At 46.9% G+C, this 11,619-nt stretch overlaps 1 protein-coding gene across 1 annotated transcript; it reads left to right on the top strand.

Moving 5' to 3' along the window:
* The first annotated feature begins 3,701 nt into the window (after positions 1 to 3,701).
* On the top strand, positions 3,702 to 7,552 carry RAB19 (RAB19, member RAS oncogene family). Its single transcript, XM_009488896.2, has 3 exons — positions 3,702 to 3,896; positions 4,788 to 4,971; positions 7,287 to 7,552. Exons 1-3 carry the CDS (start codon positions 3,702 to 3,704, stop codon positions 7,550 to 7,552), a joined length of 645 nt encoding a protein of 214 aa, XP_009487171.2.
* Positions 7,553 to 11,619: the final 4,067 nt, after the last annotated feature.

Raw genomic sequence — 11,619 nt, forward strand, 5'->3', positions numbered from 1 at the left:
AGACTGGTCATAAATAAACTCACTTTCCGCAGCTGCCTGGCTGGCTATAGACTGGTGAATAAGGCAAGAGAGCAGCATTTGGTTACTGGTGGGGAATGGTTTTGGACCTAACTGCCTCTTTAAGATGTTGCTGAAAGAATATACCTAAGAGCGGACTTGCACAGCTGGAAAATGAAAGTAACTGTGAGGACAGTGCTGAAATCCAACAGCTAGACTCCCTGCCTATTCATTCTCAAGCCCTACATTATAGGTCCATCTGTCACCAACTCATTAGTACAGCATGTGGCAGGTCATACTTTCCTGTCCCTACCTGCAGGGCATGGGTGACATCTGCCTAAACTTCTAGATACCAGGTATTATCAGTACTGAGGAAAGGCTATGATAGACACACAGCTTTTTAGTGCTGGCTCATGCCACGCTACTCCACTCCCTCAGCTCTGCTGGTGGGGCTGAGGGGCCATTTCTGCAAACCAGGAAACAACCCCGCTGGGCAGCAAGGTGCTGAATCTCTCTCCACGCCTCCCTTTTGTTTTCTTGGCAGAGATCTTTTCAGCCAGATTTCCCTACCATAGCTCAAAAAGCAGCTACACAAACACTTGCATCTGTGCAACAAGACAGCAGTGCAGGGACAGACGCGCTGTATACCAACAGCGCTGCTGAAGGGAGAACTTGATTCTGTTCACACTAGCTGGCTTAAGACAGCTAGACAAATCAGTTGGTGGGAGTTGCACCTTCAAGAGACATTCAAGCACCACACACACTCTGAGTGCTGAGGAGAGGTAAGATAACCCACCACTCTTCTTCCTCCAAAGAACTGGAGCTGAAATAAGATGGAATGTAATGCCTTTGTGTTCTTTCATATCCACAGGTGATTTTTGTAATGATTTGTAAATCTGACAGAAGACTTTTCAAGTTCAGCTTCATAACCTCACTTGGAGAAACTAGAAGTCATTGCCCAGACTCCCTTTTATCCAAATTTCTTCCGCTGAAAACCTATGTTTCACTGAGATTTCTGTTCTTCCTTCTAATAACTTTAAAGCTTTCATCAAGACAACTTTCACTGTAAGAAGTCTTCCTTTCCTGTTCTCTCAATGATAACGCATGCCTGACTGACAAACAGATGCCAGCTACTACTGGATACATTAACCTTCACAGAAACTGAGGCCACATCTGACCTCCAAAACAGAGTAGAGCATGGAGATCCTCTGACTAATAGGGATCCAGCTATTACACCTCTGAGGCACCGGAGTAATGTTTATCCTACGCCACACTTGAACACCTTCCTCCTCATCCAGGACGAATGCAGCAACTCTATACAAGAACTGAGACCATCTGCATCTACGCAGCCCAGATGCAGCTGAGCCATGCTCCCATTCCTCCAGCTAGGACAGCCTGCCTGGGTCCAGCAGCACCTTCTAGTAGGGATGTGCTTCTAGGCTGCTTGGGTTCACGTGGCGGGTGGGGGGGGAAATCACCTACAGCAAGAGCTGTGGAAAGATAAGACTAAGTCTGGAAGGGGCATCTTCGCAAGTAGTCTTGAAACTATGTCCATCTAAGGTTCCAGACCATTTCTCAACATCAACAAATGAAAACTCTGCACCCACACAAGTATCACACGGTGCTACTCCCTTTCGGGCAGCAGTGAAACTGCTCAGGGCTGTCCCCCACACAAGCTGCATGAAGAAGAGAATGGAACCCAAGGCACTACAATTTCCCAGCACCACAGTCCTTACAGGCCTGTGAACCACGCGGTCTGTTGGTCAAACACAAGAGTTTGTTCTCCTTCCCCACCTCTCCCTCCCCTCCCACCGGGCAACAGCAGATAACAGAGCTCTCCTGAGGAAAGCAAAACACTGCCAGTTGTGCAACGCTGCAGGAGAAGTTCCTTCCTTAGGTAATCAGTTCGCAGCCCGAAGCACGAGATTTACTACTTGCTTCGTGTCAACACATGCAAATATAGATCTTATTTGTCTAAGATACCGAGTCTTTTTAGAGCTAAGACCTGGTTTTGACCTTAAAATCACCTTTTTTTTAATAGCATTTACTATTGAAATTATCTATTTACTATATCTATTTTACTATTGAAATTATCTATTCCTCAGAGCTTTTCAATCTCAGCGAGCTTTCTAGAAGAAAGGCACAGGATGACACTTTTCACTTATTTACAGCGTAGAGATGACTACGAAAGATTTTGTTTTCCCTTTTTATCTTTCCTCATCCTGTCCTTTTTATATTCAAAACTGGCATTCTCCCTAGGCTAGAAGAGTATGCAACTAGGAGTTCATCCTTACATCCTTCTAATTATTCTGAGAATACCACATTAAATCTGTAGTGGAGGGGGCGTGAGAACTAGGAGGCAAGATAAATCACAGAACTCAAGACAGAGAAGCACAAGCCTTTAAGAAAGGAAGAGGACTGCTTTTAGGGTGTTAGACTGCCCGGTCTGCTTGTTTAGCGCTATTTACCTTCAGCTAACCGGTATTTTGAATAAGCTTTTGTTAAGCTTTCTGCATCCTCCCTTATCCCCTCACTTACGGTCAAAAGAAGACAGATTAAGTTCAAAATAAACTTTCTTAATACCACCCTGCCGTCCTCCAAAGCCAGCAGGAAAGACCAGAATTAGCATTCCTGGGACTTCCAAAGTGCAAAACAAATAAATGAATTTAAAAAAAAAAAAAACAACCAAAACACAAACACCACACTCTTTTGTGCCATCTTTCCAAACAGACAGAAAGGCCCAAACCCACACGGGGGGCAGGTGGCCCTTCGCAGCCACCACAAGCGGACTGCCCGGCCGCAGCTGGACGCCATTTGGGAGGAAAAGGGAATCCTCCAAGCACCGAGGCGACCCGAGCAGGGTCAGGCCCGCGGCGGAGGCGGCAGGCCGGCAGACGGGCCTCCCCGCCGCTCACCCAGCTCCGGCGGCCGAGCAGCCCGGCCCGGCCCGGCCCCGGCCGCGCTCCCGCCGGGGGCAGGGCTCACCTGAGGCCGGCTGCCCCGCCCCGCTGCGCTGCGCGGCGGCCCCGGTCGGGCCGGCTCCCCCGCCGAGGCAGACGACGAAGAGCCGCGGCTCCCTCCCCTCAGCGAACTCCCGCCCGGGTCCCGGCGCAGGTGGCCCAGCGGCCACGTCCTCAGCAGGGCGGGGCGGGGTAGGGCGGGGAGCGGAGCCGAGCGGAGCCGCGCCGGCAGCGGCAGGGCCCGCCCCGGCTCCGCCGCAGCCACCCGCCCGCCGCGGCCGTTAACCCGCCGCCCGCCCCGCGCCGCGCCGCGCCCCCGCGTACCGGGCCCGGCGGCCAGCGCGGCCCTCAGGAAGTCGGGGGAGGCGGCGCTTCCGGCGGGAGGGGCCCGCGGGCAGGGCGGGAGCTGTAGTCCGCCCCTCGCCGCCGGGGAGGGCCCTCCGGCTCTGGCCCCGGGCGCGGCGGGCCCCTTGCCCGCCTCCCCCCTCGCAGGGGGCGGGGAGCGAGCGGCGCCGGCACCGCTGCCCCAGATGAGCCCGCGGAGCAGGGCGGGGGAGGCGGCGGCGGAGGCGGACTACATTTCCCGCCGGCCCCGGGAGGGCCGGGGCGGGTACAAAGCAGGCGCTACCTGTCCCGGCAGGTGAGTGCCGGCAGGTGAGCGGGCGGCTGGTCGGGGCGGGGGCTCCTTCCCCGGCCGCCCCTCACTGCCGCGCTCCCCCGCCGCAGGCCCGCCCGGCAGCCGCCATGCCTTTCTCCAGCTCCGTCGCGGACGATGCCTTCGACTACCTCTTCAAGATCATCCTGATCGGGGACTCCAACGTGGGGAAGACCTGCGTGGTGCACCGCTTCAAGACCGGGCAGTACAACGAGAAGCAGCAGAACACCATCGGCGTCGACTTCACCGTGCGCTCCATGGACATCGACGGCAAGAAAGTGAAGGTCGGTGGCCGGAGGGAGCCCACCCTCAGAAGCCCAGCGGGCAGCACCCGCTTCCTCATTCCCGTCTCGCCATTCCCGTGGGGCGCAGGGGGAGCGGCGGGGCGCACAGCGTCTCCTGCTCGGCCCTGCTGAAGGCAGCAGGCAAAAGCCGGCCGCCTTTCTCGCCAGGGCTGTTGCTGAGGGGAGCTCTCCCTCAGGAAGATGCCCTGGGGGATGCAGTCACCCTAATTTGGGTGTGTGCTTGCCCCTGTGGCTTCTCTGGATCTACCTGTGGAGAGGGCTCATGCTTTGCCTGCAGGGAGTTCTTTGAAAGCCAGCTCTGGTTTGGAGGGGGGTGTCTCTTCCCTCCTTCAGAGATGTGGGGGTTTGAGCTGGGACACCGAGGAGGGAAAACTCTCTAGGTTGCAAAGGCTCCACTTTGATGCACGCTTGATCTGAGGGAAGATGAAGACTTGCAAGATGAACACCAGAAGAAAGCATTAGCTAGAATTTACCTCCATGTGCAGATGAAAGTTCAGATGCCAGCCCCTGGTGTAGGTTTGCTTTGCCCAGCCCTGCATCAGGGTTTCTTGGCTCTTCTTCCTTTCCTATTAAACGGCTGTCATGCTCTTATATCTTCTAGTACAGTTGGTGAAACTGGGTTTCTTGCCCTCTTTGCAGAGCTGGGGTTACCCTTGCTGCTTTCTCTTTGGTCTGTATAGATGGTCTTTACAGGCATATAAATGTGTCTTCAGATCTAGAGAGATCAAAGCCACACTGGGTGTAGTGGAGTGAGCTGGGACAGGTCTAGTTGCCTTCCAGACAAGGGGTTTCAAAAGCGTAGATGTTGATGGCAAACACCTAGGAAGCGGCACTCTCCGGTCTTTACAAGTTCTACCTTTTCTCTTACAGATCCAAGTGTGGGACACAGCTGGTCAAGAACGCTTCCGGACAATAACCCAGTCTTATTACAGGAGTGCCCATGGGGCCATCCTTGCCTATGACCTTACCAGGAGGTCCACATTTGAATCCATTCCTCACTGGATTCACGAAATTGAAAAGTATGGTGCTGCAAACTTGGTCATGATGTTAATTGGTAGGAATCTAATTTTAAATATTACATTTTATAGCTTTTATTAATACATATATAACCCTTTCCCCCCACTACTTAAAGCATCTATAAACTATGCATTAAAGAAGAATGCGGTTGTAATTGAAATGGATCAGAAATTGTATCCATTTGACCTAAGCTTTAAAAAATTCAGGGAAGTCGCAGCCTGGTCCTCAGAAGACCAAGCCCACTGCAGATAGTGAAACTTTTTTACTGTTCCTTTCCTGCTGGAATAATGCAACAAACTTGCTGCTAGTCTAGCAAGCAGGGACAACCTTATTGAGGTTAGAATTGCAGTAATTCTGACCCTATACTCCTGATGCGCAAGAATTTAGCGGCTCAGTAATTCAAGACAAAGGGGAATGCACAGAGCGACACAACTCCTCGTTCTCATCTTTCCTCTCTGTTCTTTTGATATGCATGTGCATTGCTCTGTAATGGGACTCTGATCAGGTAAGACGGTAGATGGGGACATGGCACAAAGTTGACTGCTTGCATTCTTCCTCCTCCTCTTCATTTACTCCACTAGTGTTCAAGAAACTTTGCCTCTTGAGGAAAGGAATGGGTAGAAATTTCTGAGAATGGAGCTGGTAGGAAGCAGTGTGGTTCCTTCCCTTTGTGTTTCAGGTTGTTACTGCTCTTCCCTCCCCCAAGGAAGAAGCTGTAAATGAGAGAACTGGTGTAGTAAAATGACAGAGCTTTTATTTACATTCCACTGCTTCTGCCTGTTCCGCTGTGGCACTGTGCCGAGAGCAGTACATGCAGCCGCAGCAGCCCAGACCAGCTCTTGAGGATAGGCAGTGCTGAGCCCCACAGCGCAGCAGGTGTGGGGCCTCAGCTTCTGCTTGTGCTCCTAGCAAATTACTTACTTCTGCTGTGGTGGTTCTTCCTGTTCTTCTTGTGAAGAAACAAACAACAAATTCTGACCTGCATGTAACTGCAGTGCTTGGAATGAGTAAGGGTGGGGGAAATCACTAAACTTGGTAGGGGTTTTCTAACTTTTTTTGTGAATTTAAAGAACAAGACCCATCTGTGTGTGTGGTGGGGGATGGTTGTTTTTTAAGAAAGAAGTTCTGAAATTGGTAAAAAATAAAGCTTTTGCCGAGGATCCAGCTCAGTGCTTTCTCCCAGAGCTGGTGCTGTTTGCTTTACTTTGCTAGGAAGTCTTTGTACATTTAATTACGCGTAGTCATGTTATACACCTTTCTAGCATGAGTCTAACTTTCTCACCTGGAACTGAAGGAGGAAAGGAGGGGGAGGCTCTTTTTAAGAAGGCAAATAATCCTCAAGCAAGGTGGTTTTTGGGAGGGTTGTGGTTTTCTTTTGTGGGGTGGGTGGTTTTTTTTTTTCCTTTTAGAAAAACTGAAAGGGACTTAATGAGAGGGGACTTGGTTTATAGATGCTTCAAATTCAAGAGCTGAATTTGATGAAGGGTTGTCTTGAAACTATGAATGTAGTCTTTAGCTAGATTCTGCATGTACCAGAACTGATGATAATTCCACATGTGCTGCAACTACTTAAATATACAAAGGTATTTTATCTGAGGTTTTTCATGACTCCAGACAGGATTTGATTAAACTGCGTCAATAAAAGTTTAACCTATACATGCAGAAACTTCTTAAGTATACATTTTAAGCATTAAGATAGCTGGTGTGAATTCTTGTCTTTTTTTGACATCATCTTAAAATGACTGACTTGTATAAATAGGTCATGTTAAAATCTGATCAACAGTTGAGCAGGTTCTTCCCGGGTTGTAGTGGGGTTTTTTTAAGGAGATCTGCTTTAGAGTAACAACATTCCAGATTGTCAGAGCAGAGCATTCACTTTGAGATGTATCAAGGTAGCTTGACAATACCGTAACATGTGGGGCTTCCACTGAAGGTTGAGTGAGGAATAAACCTTTATGCAACATTGCTTTGGTTTACTGTGTGCAATCATGAGAGCTACAAGATTTCTATTTTTTTTTAATATTTAACTTAAATGCTACTTAATGTTTAAAAACATTAGGGAATAGGGATCAACAGTTGTTTCCAAATAATCCTCTGGCACCCACTACCTCTAGCAAGTAATTAGATGAACACAGGTTTTTGGATTTTTGCATCATTTGATAGAATCATATGATTAGCTGCAGTTTTGACCCACATTCTATGTTTGTGGCTCAGATGTGCTCACATCTTGTTTCTTCCAGTAACTCTTATTTCTAACATAAATCTATTGTTTAACAAAATTGAATTAATGTCTTGCATCTGAAGATGAATTTTTGAGAGACTAAATTATTGAATTATCTGCCTTCTTTTAAGGGAACAAATCTGATTCACTGGATAAGCGCCAAGTGCTGTTTGAAGATGCCTGCACACTGGCAGAGAAGCATGGGCTCTTAGCTGTGCTGGAGACATCAGCAAAAGAAGCTCAAAACATAGAAGAGGTGTTCACGTTAATGGCTAAGGAGCTAATAGCCCGAAATACTTTACAGCTTCATGGAGAGAACCCTCCGAACAGCATCTATCTTGATTCCAGGCCAGTGATTGCTAGTCCAAGTGTGGAGAAGTCCCAGTGCCTTTGTTGAGGGGAGATTTCAGGAAGAACTCGGAAGTCATCATTCTTCTGAGGGTGTTTGATTTCACTTTACTCAATTGATGAAAGTGTGCTGTGTGGCCTCAAGCCATCTCTCTTGATCTCTCTACCTTGCAGTTTGGCTTGTAAGTATCTTCAGAGATCGTTGTTACTCTTGGTAGCACAGGTTGCTTTGAACGTGGCAGCTGACACTTCAACACAAACTTCTGAGCCGAGAGGACTCAGGAAGCTGCCAGCCATTGCCTTAACCAAAGGGAACTATAAAAATTACTGCCTTTAATTCTATCCTTAAATGATTTTCCGGCTGTGTCAGAAGATAAATTTGCACCAGAGCTCTGCATTGATTTGACCCTTCTAAGCTATGTTGTTTATCCTAGTGCAAAAGCACTTTACTCTTTGCCAGTAGCTTTAAAAAGTCTGACACATGCTTGGACAGCACTAACCCACTGCTGCTTAAACTGTCATTTGGGGGTGGTCCTGATGACAGGCATGTAGCCACCCATCCCCAGGAACCTAGTAACATTTGTGAGAGAGTACATGATTTCACATGTGTACTGACTTCCTCACCAGACAAACCTGGAGACATCCCTGGGGTTTCATAGCAGGCAGAATACGATGCACTAGGGTCCCAACCTTCTTCCTGGGGTGAGAAAAGTTATCTTTCATTCTGCTAATTATAAGAATTGTTTTCAGTAGTGATCTCTGTCTTGCTACATGGACTTGCTAGGATTAGTGAAGCTTCCAAGGCACCCATAATGGCCTAAATCAATGAATCAATGCTGGGGTGAAAGCACTCTTTTTTTTTTTTTTTTTTCTCCCCTCTTCCCCCCAACCCTGTCTTGCTTTTGATGTGCTGATTTTAATCAAAAGCATTCTGTAGTTTGTGTGCTGGGCTGATGGCAGCTTGAGAGTATGCCTGTAGATTTTCAAGGGAACGTGAAGAAGGGATTCAAGCTCCTGGAAAACTCAGCAAGGGGTAAGATGGTTTAATCATGTAACCTTGCCTTAGAGCAGTAAGGGAATGGTATGGGGCATACCAGAAAGCTACCACTAGGCAAGTATGTATGTTACTGCTATGGAGACTGAACATCTTGGTAGCAACCGAAGGTTTTGTATTGCTCCTCCCAAATGCAAGCTCTGCTATTGGGGGCTCACTTCTTCTGCGTACCGGAACTGAATGAAGGGTTTGGGGTTTTGGCTGGGGTTCTTTGTTCCCCCAGTAGATGGAAACAGGGAAGGAGAGGGAGGAAAGAAATATTACACAGAGGAAGTTTTTTTGATGGCAGTCCACACATACCAAAGTGCATCACTTAGCTTAACAGTAACTATGAACTGGAACTCGAGCTCTGTAATGATAAAATACAGTCTGGGTTACATGCAAAGAAGCCCTGCGAAGGCTGGTGCGCTGCTAGCTTACCAGATGGCAGCCTACCCATGTTTTACAAGCTCTTGAAAAGTAGGGAAAAACCACGTAGCAAATATTTCTGGAAAATCTTGTCTCAGAAGCACAAAAAAATAAAGCAGAATGAATCATTGATTTATAGTCTCGCAAATATTTCTATATTATTAATGCTTCCTCTGGCCAGGTTCTTTGCTATCACATGCAAAGAGCAGGGGTTAATTCAGCTATGTATAAACTGAGGGAGAAACCTTCAATGCTAGCCTCCAAGCCTTTTGTTACAGTCTGCTGTGGAAAAAGCTTCATCTTCTTCAGGCATCCTCTTTCTGATGTTTACTTTTTAAGTCTTAATTTCATCTTGATTTGGTACTAGCCTAGCAGTTGCATTTTGGTTTGCATATTTAAGCAAAGGTAAACACCATTACCTTTCAAAGTAGCTGAACAAGTAGCAATTCAGCTTCCAAATAACTAGTTTCTACACCTCTTTGGTCTAGGAAAACAGTCAAATGTTAAGTTTAGTATTCCTATGTGTTTAAAATCCAAACTACTCGTGGTGGTAGTTTGTAATGTAGCAGTTATTTACTTTTTTTAAGTATCCACACTTAAACTGCTAGCAAACTTGGTTCTATTTCAGATATACCAGAGAGAGTATTTTCAGCAAATACTAATCTTCCAGGAGACCTTAATAGAAAAGTATTGTGTTCATCTCCAGTTATGCTCTTTCATTACCCAAGAATTAGAGGAAGGATCTTACCAGCAGAGTATTAACCTTTGTATGGTTTGTTAGGTTTACTGCCTTAATTAAGAGATTACTGTATGAAGTTATTTTGCTTACCCTCAGTATGGAGACTTCTGCAGGCTGATTCTCCCTTAACTGCCCAGCACTGCCAGGTTACGGGGCTCTTGCCATTCTCCTCCTGGCCATGTGGAGCTACTTGCAAAGCAAGTCCTTCGTTGGCAGAAAGCTGTGCAGCATGGCATCAGGGAGAACAGGCTTGTGATGGCGCTTTGAGCTGCAATGTTCCCTTTCCTTTAACAGGCATAGCAGGCTCCTTACTACTCCTTCAAGAACCCATGCAACTAAAATGGGAGTGTGACTTCTTTTGGTTGGTTCTGTTTGGCATCTTCCACAAGCCCTTTGGGCAGTTACACTGATTGTTTTCCATAGGGTTGTTTTTTTTTTTTTAAGCTGTCCTCATGTGAATGAGCAGTGAACTGCAGCAGTTGCTAACAAAAGGGTTCTTCAGAGCATGTATTAGTAGACAGTGTTATTCATGAGGTAATGCATGGAGAAACCTATAAACTTTAAAAAAATCACTTTATTAGAGCATGTTATTCTAGACTGTAAGATAGCAACCACTAGATTAAAAAAAACAAGCACAGTGTAACTTCTGCAGTTGCATCCTTCACCATCACAGAACAGATGGAAGTATGTGGCTATGACAATGCAAATAGCATTAACTGCTATGGAACCTTGTATTAACATTTTTGTTCCCCCAGCAGCATATACAAAGTCGGTGTGCTTAACAGCATCATTAATGCACTTGTAGAAAGTGTAGCTTATCGTGATGTTGTTTACAATGCTATTCTAAAAACTGCTACTGTCCCACAGTTTTATGAGCTGTGCATCCTGCTTGAAGATGAGCTCATTTGTTAAATTTTTATCTACTTGGAAGAAATATTTGAATCTTAGCTGTGGCACATTACTTGCATTGATACCACAGCTGTGCCAGATGAGACTGAAGGAGCACCTATCCACATAATAGGGTAACAGAAAAAACCCTAGAAGTATTTTAAAATAGAGCAAACTGACACCTCCCAGAAGCTAACTGGCTTAAAAGCAAACTTAACTGCAACCCAGGGATGTGGAAGGCACATGGCACTGCCTATGTGGCCAAGCTTTTCTTCATACATAGGGGACAGGCTCTAAATAACAAAAGCTGAGGTTCTTATCTAATCATTCCAGTTAATGTTTAAGTATAGTTGGAAAGGAGACAGAGAAAGCAATTTTCAGGCCCTGAGCAGAGATAGAGAGTTCTATCCTGGAGCCTTCTTTTGGGAAGGTGATGAGTGCCTGTGCTTTTGGACAGGGAACTGAAAGTGGAGCTTCCCCCAGCCAGGTGAGTGCTCTAACCACAGCACTGCTTAGAGGTGCCCCGTCCCAGCTGTGGGCTGCCAACAGGCAGATTTTCATACATCTCAGTTCCCAGAACACCACATTTGGCTGCAGGCAGGGGGGGCTGCAATACGCATTGCTCCAGGTACTGACTCCTGAAGCCATTTTCAAGCACCTCTCTCAAGGAAGTGTGTTTAAGGACTGGAACTACAACAGGCAACACTGGGATATCAGAGTCCTTTGAGAGTAGTTTTAGGCCAAGAGCCCCTTTTACCTAAGGGTACTTTGACTTTTAATGGGAACTTGCAGTTTGAGAGAGGCAGGACTTCTTAAAGTCTTTAACAGCACTAGAAAAAGTGCTTTAATTCTAAAATCAACCTTAACTCAGCTGCCTGCACAGGCTCTGCCTATGCAATCCCATCAAGATCTTGCCAAACAGGTGTTGACTCTGGCTTGACTGCAAGTGACAAATAACATACCCATGGATGACAACAGCAAGTAGGGGCAGAAGTTTAGCATATTTGCAATCCCACAGTTCTTTGCT

The sequence above is a fragment of the Pelecanus crispus genome, chromosome 1 (genome assembly GCF_030463565.1).
Source record: "Pelecanus crispus isolate bPelCri1 chromosome 1, bPelCri1.pri, whole genome shotgun sequence".
Lineage (NCBI taxonomy): Eukaryota > Metazoa > Chordata > Aves > Pelecaniformes > Pelecanidae > Pelecanus > Pelecanus crispus.

Excerpts from the sequence above, each read along its gene's own strand:
- RAB19 (XM_009488896.2), top strand. The coding sequence starts at position 3,702 with ATGCCTTTCTCCAGCTCCGTCGCGGACGATGCCTTCGACTACCTCTTC. Across the intron at positions 3,897-4,787 it reads TCGACGGCAAGAAAGTGAAG|ATCCAAGTGTGGGACACAGC; the intron begins GTCGGTGGCCGG and ends TTTCTCTTACAG. Across the intron at positions 4,972-7,286 it reads CTTGGTCATGATGTTAATTG|GGAACAAATCTGATTCACTG; the intron begins GTAGGAATCTAA and ends CCTTCTTTTAAG.